An 11,958-nucleotide genomic window follows, 5' to 3' on the forward strand; every position below is an offset into this window, starting at 1 on the left:
TATCAAGGAAGAAGTAATTGTAGCTGTGGCAGATTTACCTCAAACAGAGGACGAACCCCAGCTAACTACTCTTCCTCCTATCCAAACGACTCTCAGAGACCCACTTGCCAAGTTTGCAATAAACCTGGTCATATTGCATTGCAATGCCATTTTCATTTTGATCATGCTTATCAATATAATTCACCAAAATCTTTCTTAGCCAACTGCACCTCCCCATCTGCCATTACCGATCCCTCTTGGTATCCTGACAGTGCAGCTACTCACCACATAACCCAATACCTTTCCCACCTCAACCTCTCATCTGGACCATACAATGGGCATGAACAGATTCGCTTTGGAAACGGAATAGGTCTTCAGATTCATAATATTGGTGATTCTTCCTTCCCCATTAATTCTTCCTCTTTCAAACTTCACAATCTTCTTCATATTCCTTCTATAACAAAAAATTTGGTTTCTGTCCTACAATTTTGCATTGACAATTCTTGTTTCTTCGAATTTCATTCTACCCATTTTCGTGTGAAGGACAAACTGACCAAGAAGCTCCTCATCAGTAGGCCAACCCGTAATGGGCTCTATCAATTTCCATCCTCTCCGTCGTTGTCTTCAGCCTCTGTTCATCTGGGTGAACGAGCTACTCTTTGCTGAGGTGGCTCTTATTGCTTGTGGGTAGCCAGCTTCTCTTGATTTACACTAATAAATTCAACTTAGAGTGCATCGCGGTAGCACTTATTGATGGAGGTACTTAATTAGGTACGTTGGGCGTCTCGAAGGTTGACGATCAGTAATTTATGATCGAGGATATAATAAGCAATACTACCCTAGCAGCTTGTCCATGTATGGCTCGATGATTTTCCTACTTTCTAGATCCATTCCTAAAATTGTTGGCGATTGTAGGCTTACGGTACTACTGAGCTCGATCTGGGTTTTTTTTTTTTAAATATATATTCTTGACTATTTAAAAATTAAATATTACCTTGTAAAAAAAATTGCAATGGTAAAGTGCCCTCTGCCATAAAGTAGTATAGGCCGTGTGAGGTTTCACTTTCACACGCAGTACTAGTGCCTCAGCAAAACACAGCTAAGAAATAGTAAAATGATCAAAAGTAAAGAAGAAAAATTAAGAAGACATATTGCACTAAGTGCTAATATTTAAGCTTCACTCATTTAAAACCCTAATTAACTACAAAGTAGTACTTAAGAAAGGTGAAAGCTGGGAGTTCAACATGAGTAGAAGTACTTATAAATCGTTTTGAGGAATTAAGTCAATACCCGAACCCCTAATCCTTAATGCAGTACATGACTTGGTGAACTGCTTAGAAAGGATCATGCATGGTAAGGTGCGCTCTTGACTTCTTCCAATCTTGTACGTACATAAGCCGAAATTCTTCATCACATGATTTGTTTCCATCTCTTACTTTCCTTGCCTTTAATTTCCTTCTTCTGTTAATTACTGCAACAATGATAGACGATGATCAAAGGTGATAAGAACATGACGTACTACGTACTGCAACCCACACTAGGTCTCAGACTCTGATCAGTATATGAATGTAATGAATCCTAAGCTAATAAGAATTGGAACCCGGCCCATATATGAAAAGCCAACATTGATAGTATATGCGCGGCAAGGGAAAGGTCGTTTACCAAATCTAATGAAAAAAAGGAGAGATGCCATGCAGAGAAAGAACAACTTATAAGCTTTCCAATTACTAGCTTCTGACTTACCTACAATTTAAGGTTTGCAGATCATGCGTTCTCGAGTGACAAAGAAGCCTTAATCCTCTCCACGGTGCAAGCAATAAGATTGTTAACAGTTGCAACTGACCCAAGAGAAAGTTTTGCGGTGGGAACAGAATCAACCAAGATCTGAAAAGCAACAGTAAGGAGAGATCCGCCAGAGTCAGCTACCCCAATGGCGCCTCCTCCAAGGTCTGAGGTTCCATCAGGGAGAATGGCAAATCCTGAGGGCAGAAGGGCGACATAGTCTGGGTCCCCACCATTTAGTACGAGATTCATTGCAACAATGTCAACTGGAGCATATATCACGAAAGAGGCTGTTGGATCATTGCAACTCTCTTGTAATATCAACATGTTGCTCTGGCTTGAATTGGCACTCTACAAATTTATACAATTTATATATATATATATATATATATATATATATATGTAGAAATTCACGTGTTAAATAGAATATAAATGGGTAACGTGTAGTATATTAGACAATAATAAGGATCACAATATATATATATAACATATACGAATTTACATTTACTCGAAGTAGAGACACGCAGTTGCCTGTGTCCCGCCCATTTGCAATATGTGCCATTTCTTGAACAACTCCACCATTCGAAAGAATATCCCACTGCATGTCATATGTATAGAAGTGGAAAACTTTATCAGTCCTCAGATAGAAGTGCATCGATCTTAACGTACAAGATAAGAATGGGCAATAGATTCCCTAGAAAAACAATGAACTTTCCATATCTTAGTTGCAGAATCATAATAGTTCAAATGTTGATGTGTTTTGGTTGCATATTATTTTCCTCGACAACTAGCTAGAACCTACATGATTATATGGGTTTCCACCAAGATTGTGGAAACCATTATTTTTTCCAAATTGATTAACTAATTTCAGATATTCTGGATATAATGTTTATATACCTCGTTTCGATAGTTCTCATCACGCAGAAAATCAAAAACTCTCTTTGGAGAAACTGGAAGCCAGAAGGAAGTAGCGGCACTAAGAACAATGCCTGGAGGTCTGCCTGGATCATCTATGCTCTTTCGGGTCATCACCCTTACATCATCTGCCCCTGTTCCTGACAGCGTCGTCCATGTGTGTGCAGTAGAGGCACTTACTCCGGCACAAAAGCTTATCACCATTCTCTCAGCCAGTTTCAACATACTCTTTCTTCCTTCTTGATTTGTTATGACTAAATAGTGACAGATAAAGGTAACTTTTAAAATTTCAAACGCAATAGTTTTCCACTTTTATATAACATCTTTCTTTCTTTCTTTTTTTTTTTTTTTAAACTCAAATTAGAAAGAATGGCGATTGTTTGAATAATTACCACCATCATCACCAGAAGGAATGTTTGTGGCCATGGCACTTGCAAGCCTTTCACATTGCCGATCTAGGGTAGCAACCCAACGTTTTGCACCAAATGCATGACCTGAGCTAACAAGCTGATGATATAGATTGTGAACACCTCTATCATCAACTTCTACATGCTCAACCCATGTTACCTATGTATATATATATAAATTAGAAAATAAAAGGAGTAATAAATAAAAAGCCAACTCATGAAATTAGTAATCTAGATCTAGCCATGACTAGTACTATTATGACCATCACCTTTGAGTATCCATTAGGCATTTCCTGAATTAAACAACCGGAAGGTCTTCTTCGACACCTGACTGCAGGACTAGGGCGCAAACTGTCCAAGGAAACATCAACCACTGCCCAGGTCCCATCGGAAAGCTGCTTACAGTACCTTACATAATAACTCTCGCGAGTTGGAACTAAGGGTGAAGGAACTTGAAATTCTGCTGTCATCTAAAGAAACAAATTTGAGTTTATATTAGAACCAGATTAATTATTAAAACACATAATTGGGTTTTCCATTTTGAAAACCCAACTACTTCTACACGGTACGTACAATTATTCAAGATAAAAGAACATGTATGAAAAACTCTATTTGTAGTCACTTCTATAAATTTTTTGCACACTCTAGTAATGTGATTAATTACATTATTTTTTTTAATATAAAATAACTTATTTAACCAATCACATGATTAATAAAATGTGCAAACAGTCTGTAAAAGTGGCTATATACAGTAGAACTCACGTTCTGCATACAATACTTACCACTTGCAGTGCTCCATTGTAATTCCCTGCCACACCAGTTGATAGTACTTCCAGAGTCATAGCTCTTGAGACAATCCCAGAAAAAACTGTAGACCACTGATCCTGAATATAAGCATAACGGAATGGCAAAGATTAATAGGACTCAATATTAGTAAATTATTCGATGGTTGATGCCCTAAAACTATTCATAGAATAGAATCAAGCCTACCACATCCATTAGAAGCTCAACAAGGTTGATGTGGTTCATGATAACAACTGCAGTTTCTCGTGAAGCTTCGCATTTGAAGCCCGTAGGTCTGGGTCCAATCCCCCGAGGAAATGTTCTAATATATTCGTCTTCATGTAGAGTAGAAGTACCATCAAGGTTTGTCATCCATAAGGGTTCTCCCATTTGTGCCATTTTGACTAGTTCCTCCATAGCTGCAACCGCAAGCTCAATTATCATAGGTTTATCTGCTTCAGTCAGTGCACTGATTGACCTAAGAAGGTCTCCGGCACCATACATCTCTCCTCCAATGCCTGGCTGCCCACCGAAATTCCCTACTCCAAGCTCTAGTGGCCGGGGAGGAGGAACCGGAGGAGAAAGAAGAGGGTAGTTCCCAACTGGCTTGCCAACATACTTTGCTGCGATAGCTGAAATCCTATCAATCTGAAAATCGAAGGGAAAAAGTAGTCGAATATAACCATCGATCTGCGGCCAATGTTAACAAAAATAACTCACCCAGAAAACTATGAATACTTCCATATACTGCTAGTACCTCTTCCCTTAATCGGGCATTTTCGAGTCTCAAATGATGCTCATCAAAGGACATTTCTCCTATTGCAGTTGGGCCACCACAGTTGGGACATGAGGAATTGCTGAGAGCGTCTCTGTACCTCATGTTATCAGCCCGAAGCTTTTCATTATCGGTCCTAAGATGTGTGTTCTCATGGCGCTCATGCTGGGTCTGTGAGAGCGAAATCAGAGAATGAGCAAAAAGCTAAAATTGGAAATGCAGAATTAATGGAAACAATGAAACGAGAAAAGTAGGGTTGACTAGCTATATAATGTAAGCCCACTTTCAAATGTTAAAGAAAAAGGAAGATATCGTAACCGCGGCACTTTGATAGCATATTCTGATCAGAGTTTATATTTGTAAAGTAGGGGTCAAGATTCACAAATTCGTTTTTACCTTCATTTGGGTTCGCTTGTTTTGGAACCAAAATTTGATTTGCAACGGCTCTAACCCTAATTCACGGCTCAGTTCTTTCCTTTGCTTGTCATCTGGGTGTGGACACTCCTTGAAGAAACTAAAAATATTACCAAAAAAAAAGCAGAAAAGATATTGAAAACGAAATAGAAGTAATATTGTGTGAACAATTTGTGAAGGTGGAGCTTACGATTCCATTTCCTGGATCTGATGCTGTGTGTGGCGATGGTAGCGCTTCTTTTTTGGTCGTTGGTCTTGGTCTTCACCGGAGGCACCTTCATGGTTGTCGCTGCCGGATTTAGTAGCACTGTCGAAGTCGTCATCTCGAATGCGGGCAATATCACTTTCAGATGTGTTCTGAGTCATGTCTAGCATATGGTGAAGCTGATTATGACCTTCCATATTCATGTTAGGCTGGAACATATCTACAGATCTTTAAGACTCCGAAGGCTTATGGGTATTCAATCTAACGAAAGGAATGGAAAATCTCCACTCAGAAGAAAGGAAACCCACATTTCCTAACATGTAGATACATAAGAAAGCCTATTTGAAATGATTACATGAGAAATTAACTATTTGATATTTACCGAGCAAAAGTACCCATGTTTGGAGGCAATTTGGGGAAAAAGAGAAATCAATTTGTCTGGTGAAGACTAGCTAGCTAGCTAGCGAAACTTGATTTGTGTTTTTGGAAATAAACATGGACCCTTCATTCTAATTAACGATAGGGCCCTAGGAAACGAAAATCAAAATTGATTGATTAGCCAAAAGATTAAACATGAAGTAGCAGAAAACGAGATCAAAGAACAAAATGATGAGAGATCGATCATCAACGTCTCCTGAGCGACTAACCTGACCAAGGATAAGCCCTGAGGATGATCCAAATCCACGGACAGTCCCGTTAATTCAAATCATCGGTGGCATGTTTCTCGCTGGAATCATAATCCCGGCCGGCATATTTCACAAATCACAAACAACGATCCCTTAAGCAGTACTGTACAGATTTTACACGTCCACTTGGATATATATATAAATATATATATATATATATTTTCAGGGGCTCCTTTAGAGGGCTTAGAAGGGTTTGTATTTCTTTCCTAGATTCTCTGGCATGAGTACTAGGTCTCTCGGCAAAGTATATGGAATTATACAAAGTTAATGAACAGGCAAAGCTAGCTGACTTGAGGTTTTTTGGTCTTAGGAAAGGGTCTCAAGCCTATGTATTTCCAACGTGAAAACTGAAAAGGGGGAATGTATATAATACCAAGAAAGTTAGGGTTGACAAATCTGATACGGCTTTGGACAGACCAAAATCAGAGTAAGACGAATGAAAAATATTATATAACGTCCGCGAAGATCTCGGAGAATCCAACTGTGCCTTCTCACTTTCTATATGATCTCCTCCACACTTTCGTTTCCTTTCTTTCTTTAGACCTATATATCCACAGCAACAGAAAGATATGGAAAAGAAAATGTAAGATATGGTACAAAAGAATGCATCATATCAAATATCAAACATGGATTTTGCGACACAAAGTGAAACCTAGATTTCTGCTATTTCTTTATTTTGGCTTGGCTGCATCAAATTGATCTTAAAGAGAGAGGACTGAATGTTATATACTAACCGAAGACTGAGATGTGCAGAAATTCCACCTACCACTTATATATACAATGTTTGGAGCTAGCCTTCGAAAAATGCGACGGGTCAGATCTGTTTTGGGGCTAACTCGCTGCAGGGAAACCACTATTTGAGGCTACAAAGTGGTTTTGGTAAGAGCTTTTGGAAGTACAGGTATGAGTTTTGGATAGATATGGGGGAGAGAATAGTGATACTGACGAAGAAGAAGAAGATGAAGAAGAAGAAGATCCTGTGAGAGAGAGAGAGAGAGAGAGAGAGAGAGAGGGAGAGAGGTTTTTCGAGTAGGAAATGGAGAAGTGCAGCAAAGGAAGGAGAAAGGGCCTGGGAGAAGATGAGAAAAATGTTGCAGCGAGCAGTAATTGCCGAGCGTATTGAGAGGGTGCGATTGCATTTAATGGTGGGAGAAGGGTGTAATTGCTCAGAGAGAGAGAGAGAGAGAGAGAGAGCAGTTGCTGTTTAAATTTTCAACCCAGGACATGCAGCTTATTCGTGTGTTACGAACTTACGAATGACTGCTAGCTACCAGACTCCATAAGTTTTTTCCCAATACCTTTGCAACCATCGTCTATTTCAAAATTTGCAGATTTTTTTTTAATAAGAAATATATTTAATTTTATTTCATTCTATAAAGGAAGTTACATCTTTGATTCAAATTACAAGTCAAACTAACATCTATTGTAGGCATCCCCGTATACAAAATCTTTGTGATGGGTATTGTCTAACTTCGTGAAAACTCGATCTCAAAAAAAGAGTATCATTCTCTGTATTAAAATAAAAGAAAAAATTTCTCGTATTAAAACTCCATCTTCCAAAGGAAGAGAAGTAAACAACATACCAATCCTCTTAACACAGAGGAGGGAGGAACCTAACACCACTATGGACAAAATTCCTATAGCTTATTTTACCTTATTTTCCTATGAACAAAAAACCCAACAACCAAAGTTAAGCATAAACAACACCGACATAAAGTCAGAAATACAGTATTTGAAACAAATAAACATTACCAAACAACACCAAACAGAATAGGAAAACACAAAATGGAAAGTATTGGTGGCGCGCACTGGGAAGAAGCCGTTCTGCCGGTCATGAAGACATTGCCACTGAGCTGCCGCGCATGGTCAATATTTGCAGATTTACTCATGTTAAGTTTTATGCTACAAACTTAAACCTTTCTTTTTCCCATGCAATATCATTCGCAAAGGAAAATACTGACAGTAACTCGATCGTACAAAGTGAATGATTAACCATGCTTGCAGATATTATATAATATTGCTGTTAGAGTCAGAACGTATATATGTTCTAATCTCAATTGATTATTTATTAATCATCACTAATCTAATTAACTTCTTACAAAGTTTTTTACTTGCATGCAATATGCACAAAATACAATTTGCGCTTCGACGTACTTTTTTAAAGGGTGTGTAAGTGCACACCTTAACAATTTTCTTTTTCACATGCGTAAATTTAGAATCTACATAAAAATATTATTTTTTTAATAATAGATTTGGCCGACTTTTTTGAAAAGGCATGATCAGCATCGCAATTACATTTTAACATCACTTAAGAATCGACCCAAGATGGTCGACAATACTAAGTTTAAAAAAAAAATCATGTCAAAATAAAATATCATCACAAAAATGCGCACATTTGTGGCGAGATTGGTTGACATCAATGGAGGACAGGAGCGACGCAAAAGACATTCCAAGCGGTAAGAAAAGTCCTATTTGTGGCGATATATTCTCAAATGTTGTCGCAAGAGAACACCAACCATGGTTACTTATTGCCAGTAGACTTTTTCCTGACGATCTCACTAGAAAAAGATAATTTATAATACGATTTTTAGTCGCAAACAATTTTATGCAATGATTATATCGCCACAAAAATATGTTTCGTCGTGAAGGTCGCACAAATTTGTTTTGGTCGTAAATACTTATTTGCGTCGATTAAGATTGACATAAATAGTATGTTACAAAAAAAATTAGTATGTTACAAAAAAAAAAAAAATAGTATTGAAAAAGAATACATTAAAACAGTACACATCTTACATTAAATTACAATCTATAAATCAATTACACAAAGTACTTGCCTTATATGCTAAGCAATTATTATATTACAACTCTTAAAACTCTTATACATATACATTAGATTACAATCCATAAAACAATTACATTATATTCTAATAAGTGTGCAACTTTAGACTTCTCAAGGCACCAATATTGTAAGTATGTATTATCAACTACAACATACTAGCGGAAGTCTTTGTATTGGGTTCCTGAAAAAATATTTGATGTCACCCTCAAATCATTATAAAACAAAAATGCTAAAGATAGCAGAGGAAATGAAAGGGGGAAGGTAGGAAGTATGTACATAAAATGTTCATCTGAACTCAAGAAGCATAATAGCATAAATATGTATACATGGCCTAGGCTAAGAATCAATCCCCTTTTTCACTTCTGTTAGAAGATTATCAATTGTATTAAGGTTTGGCCTAGCCTATAAAATTGATCATGTATCAACCAAGATATATAGCCATTCCCATCTTCAAAGAACGTAAAAGGTTTGAACTTATATTAGTATGATTAGAATTTCTGTTAAAAGACAATTTCTTTAACAAGTTGGACTAATATAGAAGGCATAAACATGCACAAAGTAGCATATAAAACCAAACAAGAACAAATTTCCCAAACACACCAAAAGAAGAGAAGATCCAAATAATGCATACATTGTGATACCTATAGGTTCTAGCTCTATCTAACATAAAAAAATAGGTTCTGCCTGCAAGCAAGAAAAGCCTAATAAACAAGAAACATCCATAGTTGGTCTAAAGTACAAAGAACATAGAAGTTTGATAAATAACTAAAAAAGAAGAATAAGCACCCAAGCAAGAAGCTCACTAAGTCAGGCAAATGTGAGCTTATTGAAATAAGTAGGCTTGTTGCAGCTCAACAAGGTTCAATAAAACTTACTCAAAAACATATGAAAATGTTACACCTCCTTGGACATTTTGAGCCACAGATAAATACACCTCAATTACTATACACTAATTGGCTTTAAAAACTTCTTGAACATTAGTTGCAAGGAATAACCCTAAAAGGCTTTAGCAAAGCAATGGATTAAAAGAAAACTGATTGTAGGTATGGAAATGTTTGTTGAGCTTTTATTGATACCTCAAAAAGATGTCTATAATTCAATTTTATTTATAATCATTTCTAGCCAATAAAAACACTTTAAATTGGTATCCATCTACAAACTTATAATTCTTAACTTGTACCCACATTGGAATAACAAGATCTGATCATTCCAAGTTTTGTAGGCTTCACATTTTAAGAATAATAGCAAAAGCAATGACCCACAAGCAATTGCATATGGGCTTCGCCATTTCATCTTGTAATTGTGCTTCCCATATACCCTAAGATTCACCAAAAAAAAGACCAAAATCACTAGCAACTAAACACAAACGAAAAAGAAAAAAATATTCTATAAGTGTGATTGTATAATGATGGTGACCATAGAGAATTGAAGCCATGCATTCATGTTGTAAGTTGATTAAAAAAAAATGCTAGAGATCTAATGAAGTCAAGCTCACTATACTAAACTGGCTGAATATTTCATGATAAGGGTTTTAAATCCATATAAAAGGTAAAGAGAGAGAGATGCACAAAATCCTCCACTTCAACCTTGCCCTTGGTATAAAAGTGCAAATCTCTCTGATTTTTTGTACGGTAATGGATACCAAATTTGTGAGTATTTATTGTAGGCATTTGGTAAAAAATAAACATCAATCAGAAATGAGGAAAAAAAATTGTCATGGATGTTTACTGGTTTTTATGGCCACCATGAAGCATGTAAAAGAAGAACTTCATGGAGCTTGTTGTCAATGTTGAATCCCTCTGTTGAGATGCCGTGGTGTATAATGGGAGACTTTAATGAGATTGCCTATCAAGATGAGAAGATGGGAGAGAAATCTAGACCATAAGCACAAATTGAAGATTTCAGACAGGCCATGGAAGTAAATAGTATTTTTTATTTGGGGTGGAAGGGGAGTATGTTCACTTGGAGTAATAAACATTCAGATAATATATTTACAAAGGAGAGGCTCGATAGAATAGTTGCTAATCCAAAATGGACTGATGTATTTCGAAACAGAGTTGTAGAAGTATTGTCTGCAAGCCAATCTGACCATAAGGCCCTTTTGTTGGACTTAAGCTCTGAGACCCCAAGGACAAGAAAGAAGAAAAAAATTTTTAAATTTGAAGCAAAGTGAATTTTGGATGATGATAGAAGGCCAGTAGTAGAAGAGGCATGGGATAGAAGAGTTAGGGAAACAGACTCTCTAAGGAAGATCCAGAATAAACTGAATGATTGTAAGGGTAACTTGATCAGTTGGAGCTATCTAAAATAGAAGGATGTTGGGCAATCTTGAAGCAGAAATCTGATTTACTAAAACGGGAGCAAGATAATGAGGGCCCTCATAATATGGAGCTGATTAAGCAATTGCAAAGAGAGGTGAGACTGATGCTAAAAAAAAGGAAATGGAGGCAGAGAGTAAAGAGAAATTGGTATTAATTGGGTGATAAAAATACCAATTTTTTTCACTCTTGCGCAAGCAAGAGGAAGAGGAAGAATCAGATCAAAGAAATAACTGATTATCTGGGCAGATTGGTGACAGGCCAAGAAGGGATAAATAGTGTATTCCATGATTACTTTAGCAACTTATTCAGTTCATCTAACCCTATGATGGAAGCCATAGAAGTGTGCCTTAAATATATTGATCCGAGAGTTACCAACCAGAACCAGATGAATGTTGATCTACAAAAGGAGTTTACTAGAGTTGTGGTGGAGGAAGCATTAAAGCATATGGCTCCATTAAAATCCTTAGGGCGTAATGGGTATGAAGCTTATTTTTACAAAGCTTATTAATTATGGGGTGGGGGGGGGGTATCTAAAGCCATTTTAAGCTTCTTAAATGGTGATGGTGATCTAGATAGCAATGTGAATAGCACTCATATAGCCCTTATACCTAAAGTTTCTAACCCATTTGCTGCTAGTGAGTTCAGGCCTATCAGTTTATGTAACATTTTATATAAACTGATATCAAAAGTACTTGCCAACAGATTGAAGATAGTGCTCCCAATCATTGTTTCTTATAACCAAAGTGTATTTATTTCTGGAAGACTCATTACAGACAGCGTGATGGTAGCATATGAAACACTTCACACAATGAAAACAAGACAAAGGGGAAGATAGGGAGTATGACCCTCAAG

The 11,958-nt window shown here is 36.9% G+C and overlaps 1 protein-coding gene across 5 annotated transcripts; it reads right to left on the bottom strand.

The window, feature by feature from the left end:
* Positions 1–1,143: 1,143 nt before the first annotated feature.
* LOC121250748 (homeobox-leucine zipper protein HDG2) lies at positions 1,144–7,141 on the bottom strand. Of its 5 annotated transcripts, none has more exons than XM_041149951.1 (13): positions 6,713–7,141; positions 5,908–6,489; positions 5,246–5,521; positions 5,038–5,155; positions 4,624–4,812; positions 4,074–4,514; positions 3,866–3,967; positions 3,353–3,553; positions 3,069–3,243; positions 2,659–2,930; positions 2,270–2,359; positions 1,723–2,112; positions 1,144–1,450 (listed from the first exon to the last, which is right to left on the bottom strand). In XM_041149951.1, exons 3-12 carry the CDS (start codon positions 5,476–5,478, stop codon positions 1,744–1,746), a joined length of 2,190 nt encoding a protein of 729 aa, XP_041005885.1. In that variant the 5' UTR covers positions 5,479–5,521; positions 5,908–6,489; positions 6,713–7,141; the 3' UTR covers positions 1,144–1,450; positions 1,723–1,743. The 5 variants fall into 5 exon arrangements, with proteins under 5 accessions (XP_041005885.1, XP_041005886.1, XP_041005883.1 ...); XM_041149952.1 differs by having other exon boundaries at positions 2,264–2,359; positions 5,246–5,469; positions 6,713–7,139; XM_041149949.1 differs by having other exon boundaries at positions 2,264–2,359; positions 5,246–5,480; positions 6,713–7,139.
* Positions 7,142–11,958: the final 4,817 nt, after the last annotated feature.

Source organism: Juglans microcarpa x Juglans regia, chromosome 2D (genome assembly GCF_004785595.1).
Source record: "Juglans microcarpa x Juglans regia isolate MS1-56 chromosome 2D, Jm3101_v1.0, whole genome shotgun sequence".
Taxonomy (NCBI): domain Eukaryota; kingdom Viridiplantae; phylum Streptophyta; class Magnoliopsida; order Fagales; family Juglandaceae; genus Juglans; species Juglans microcarpa x Juglans regia.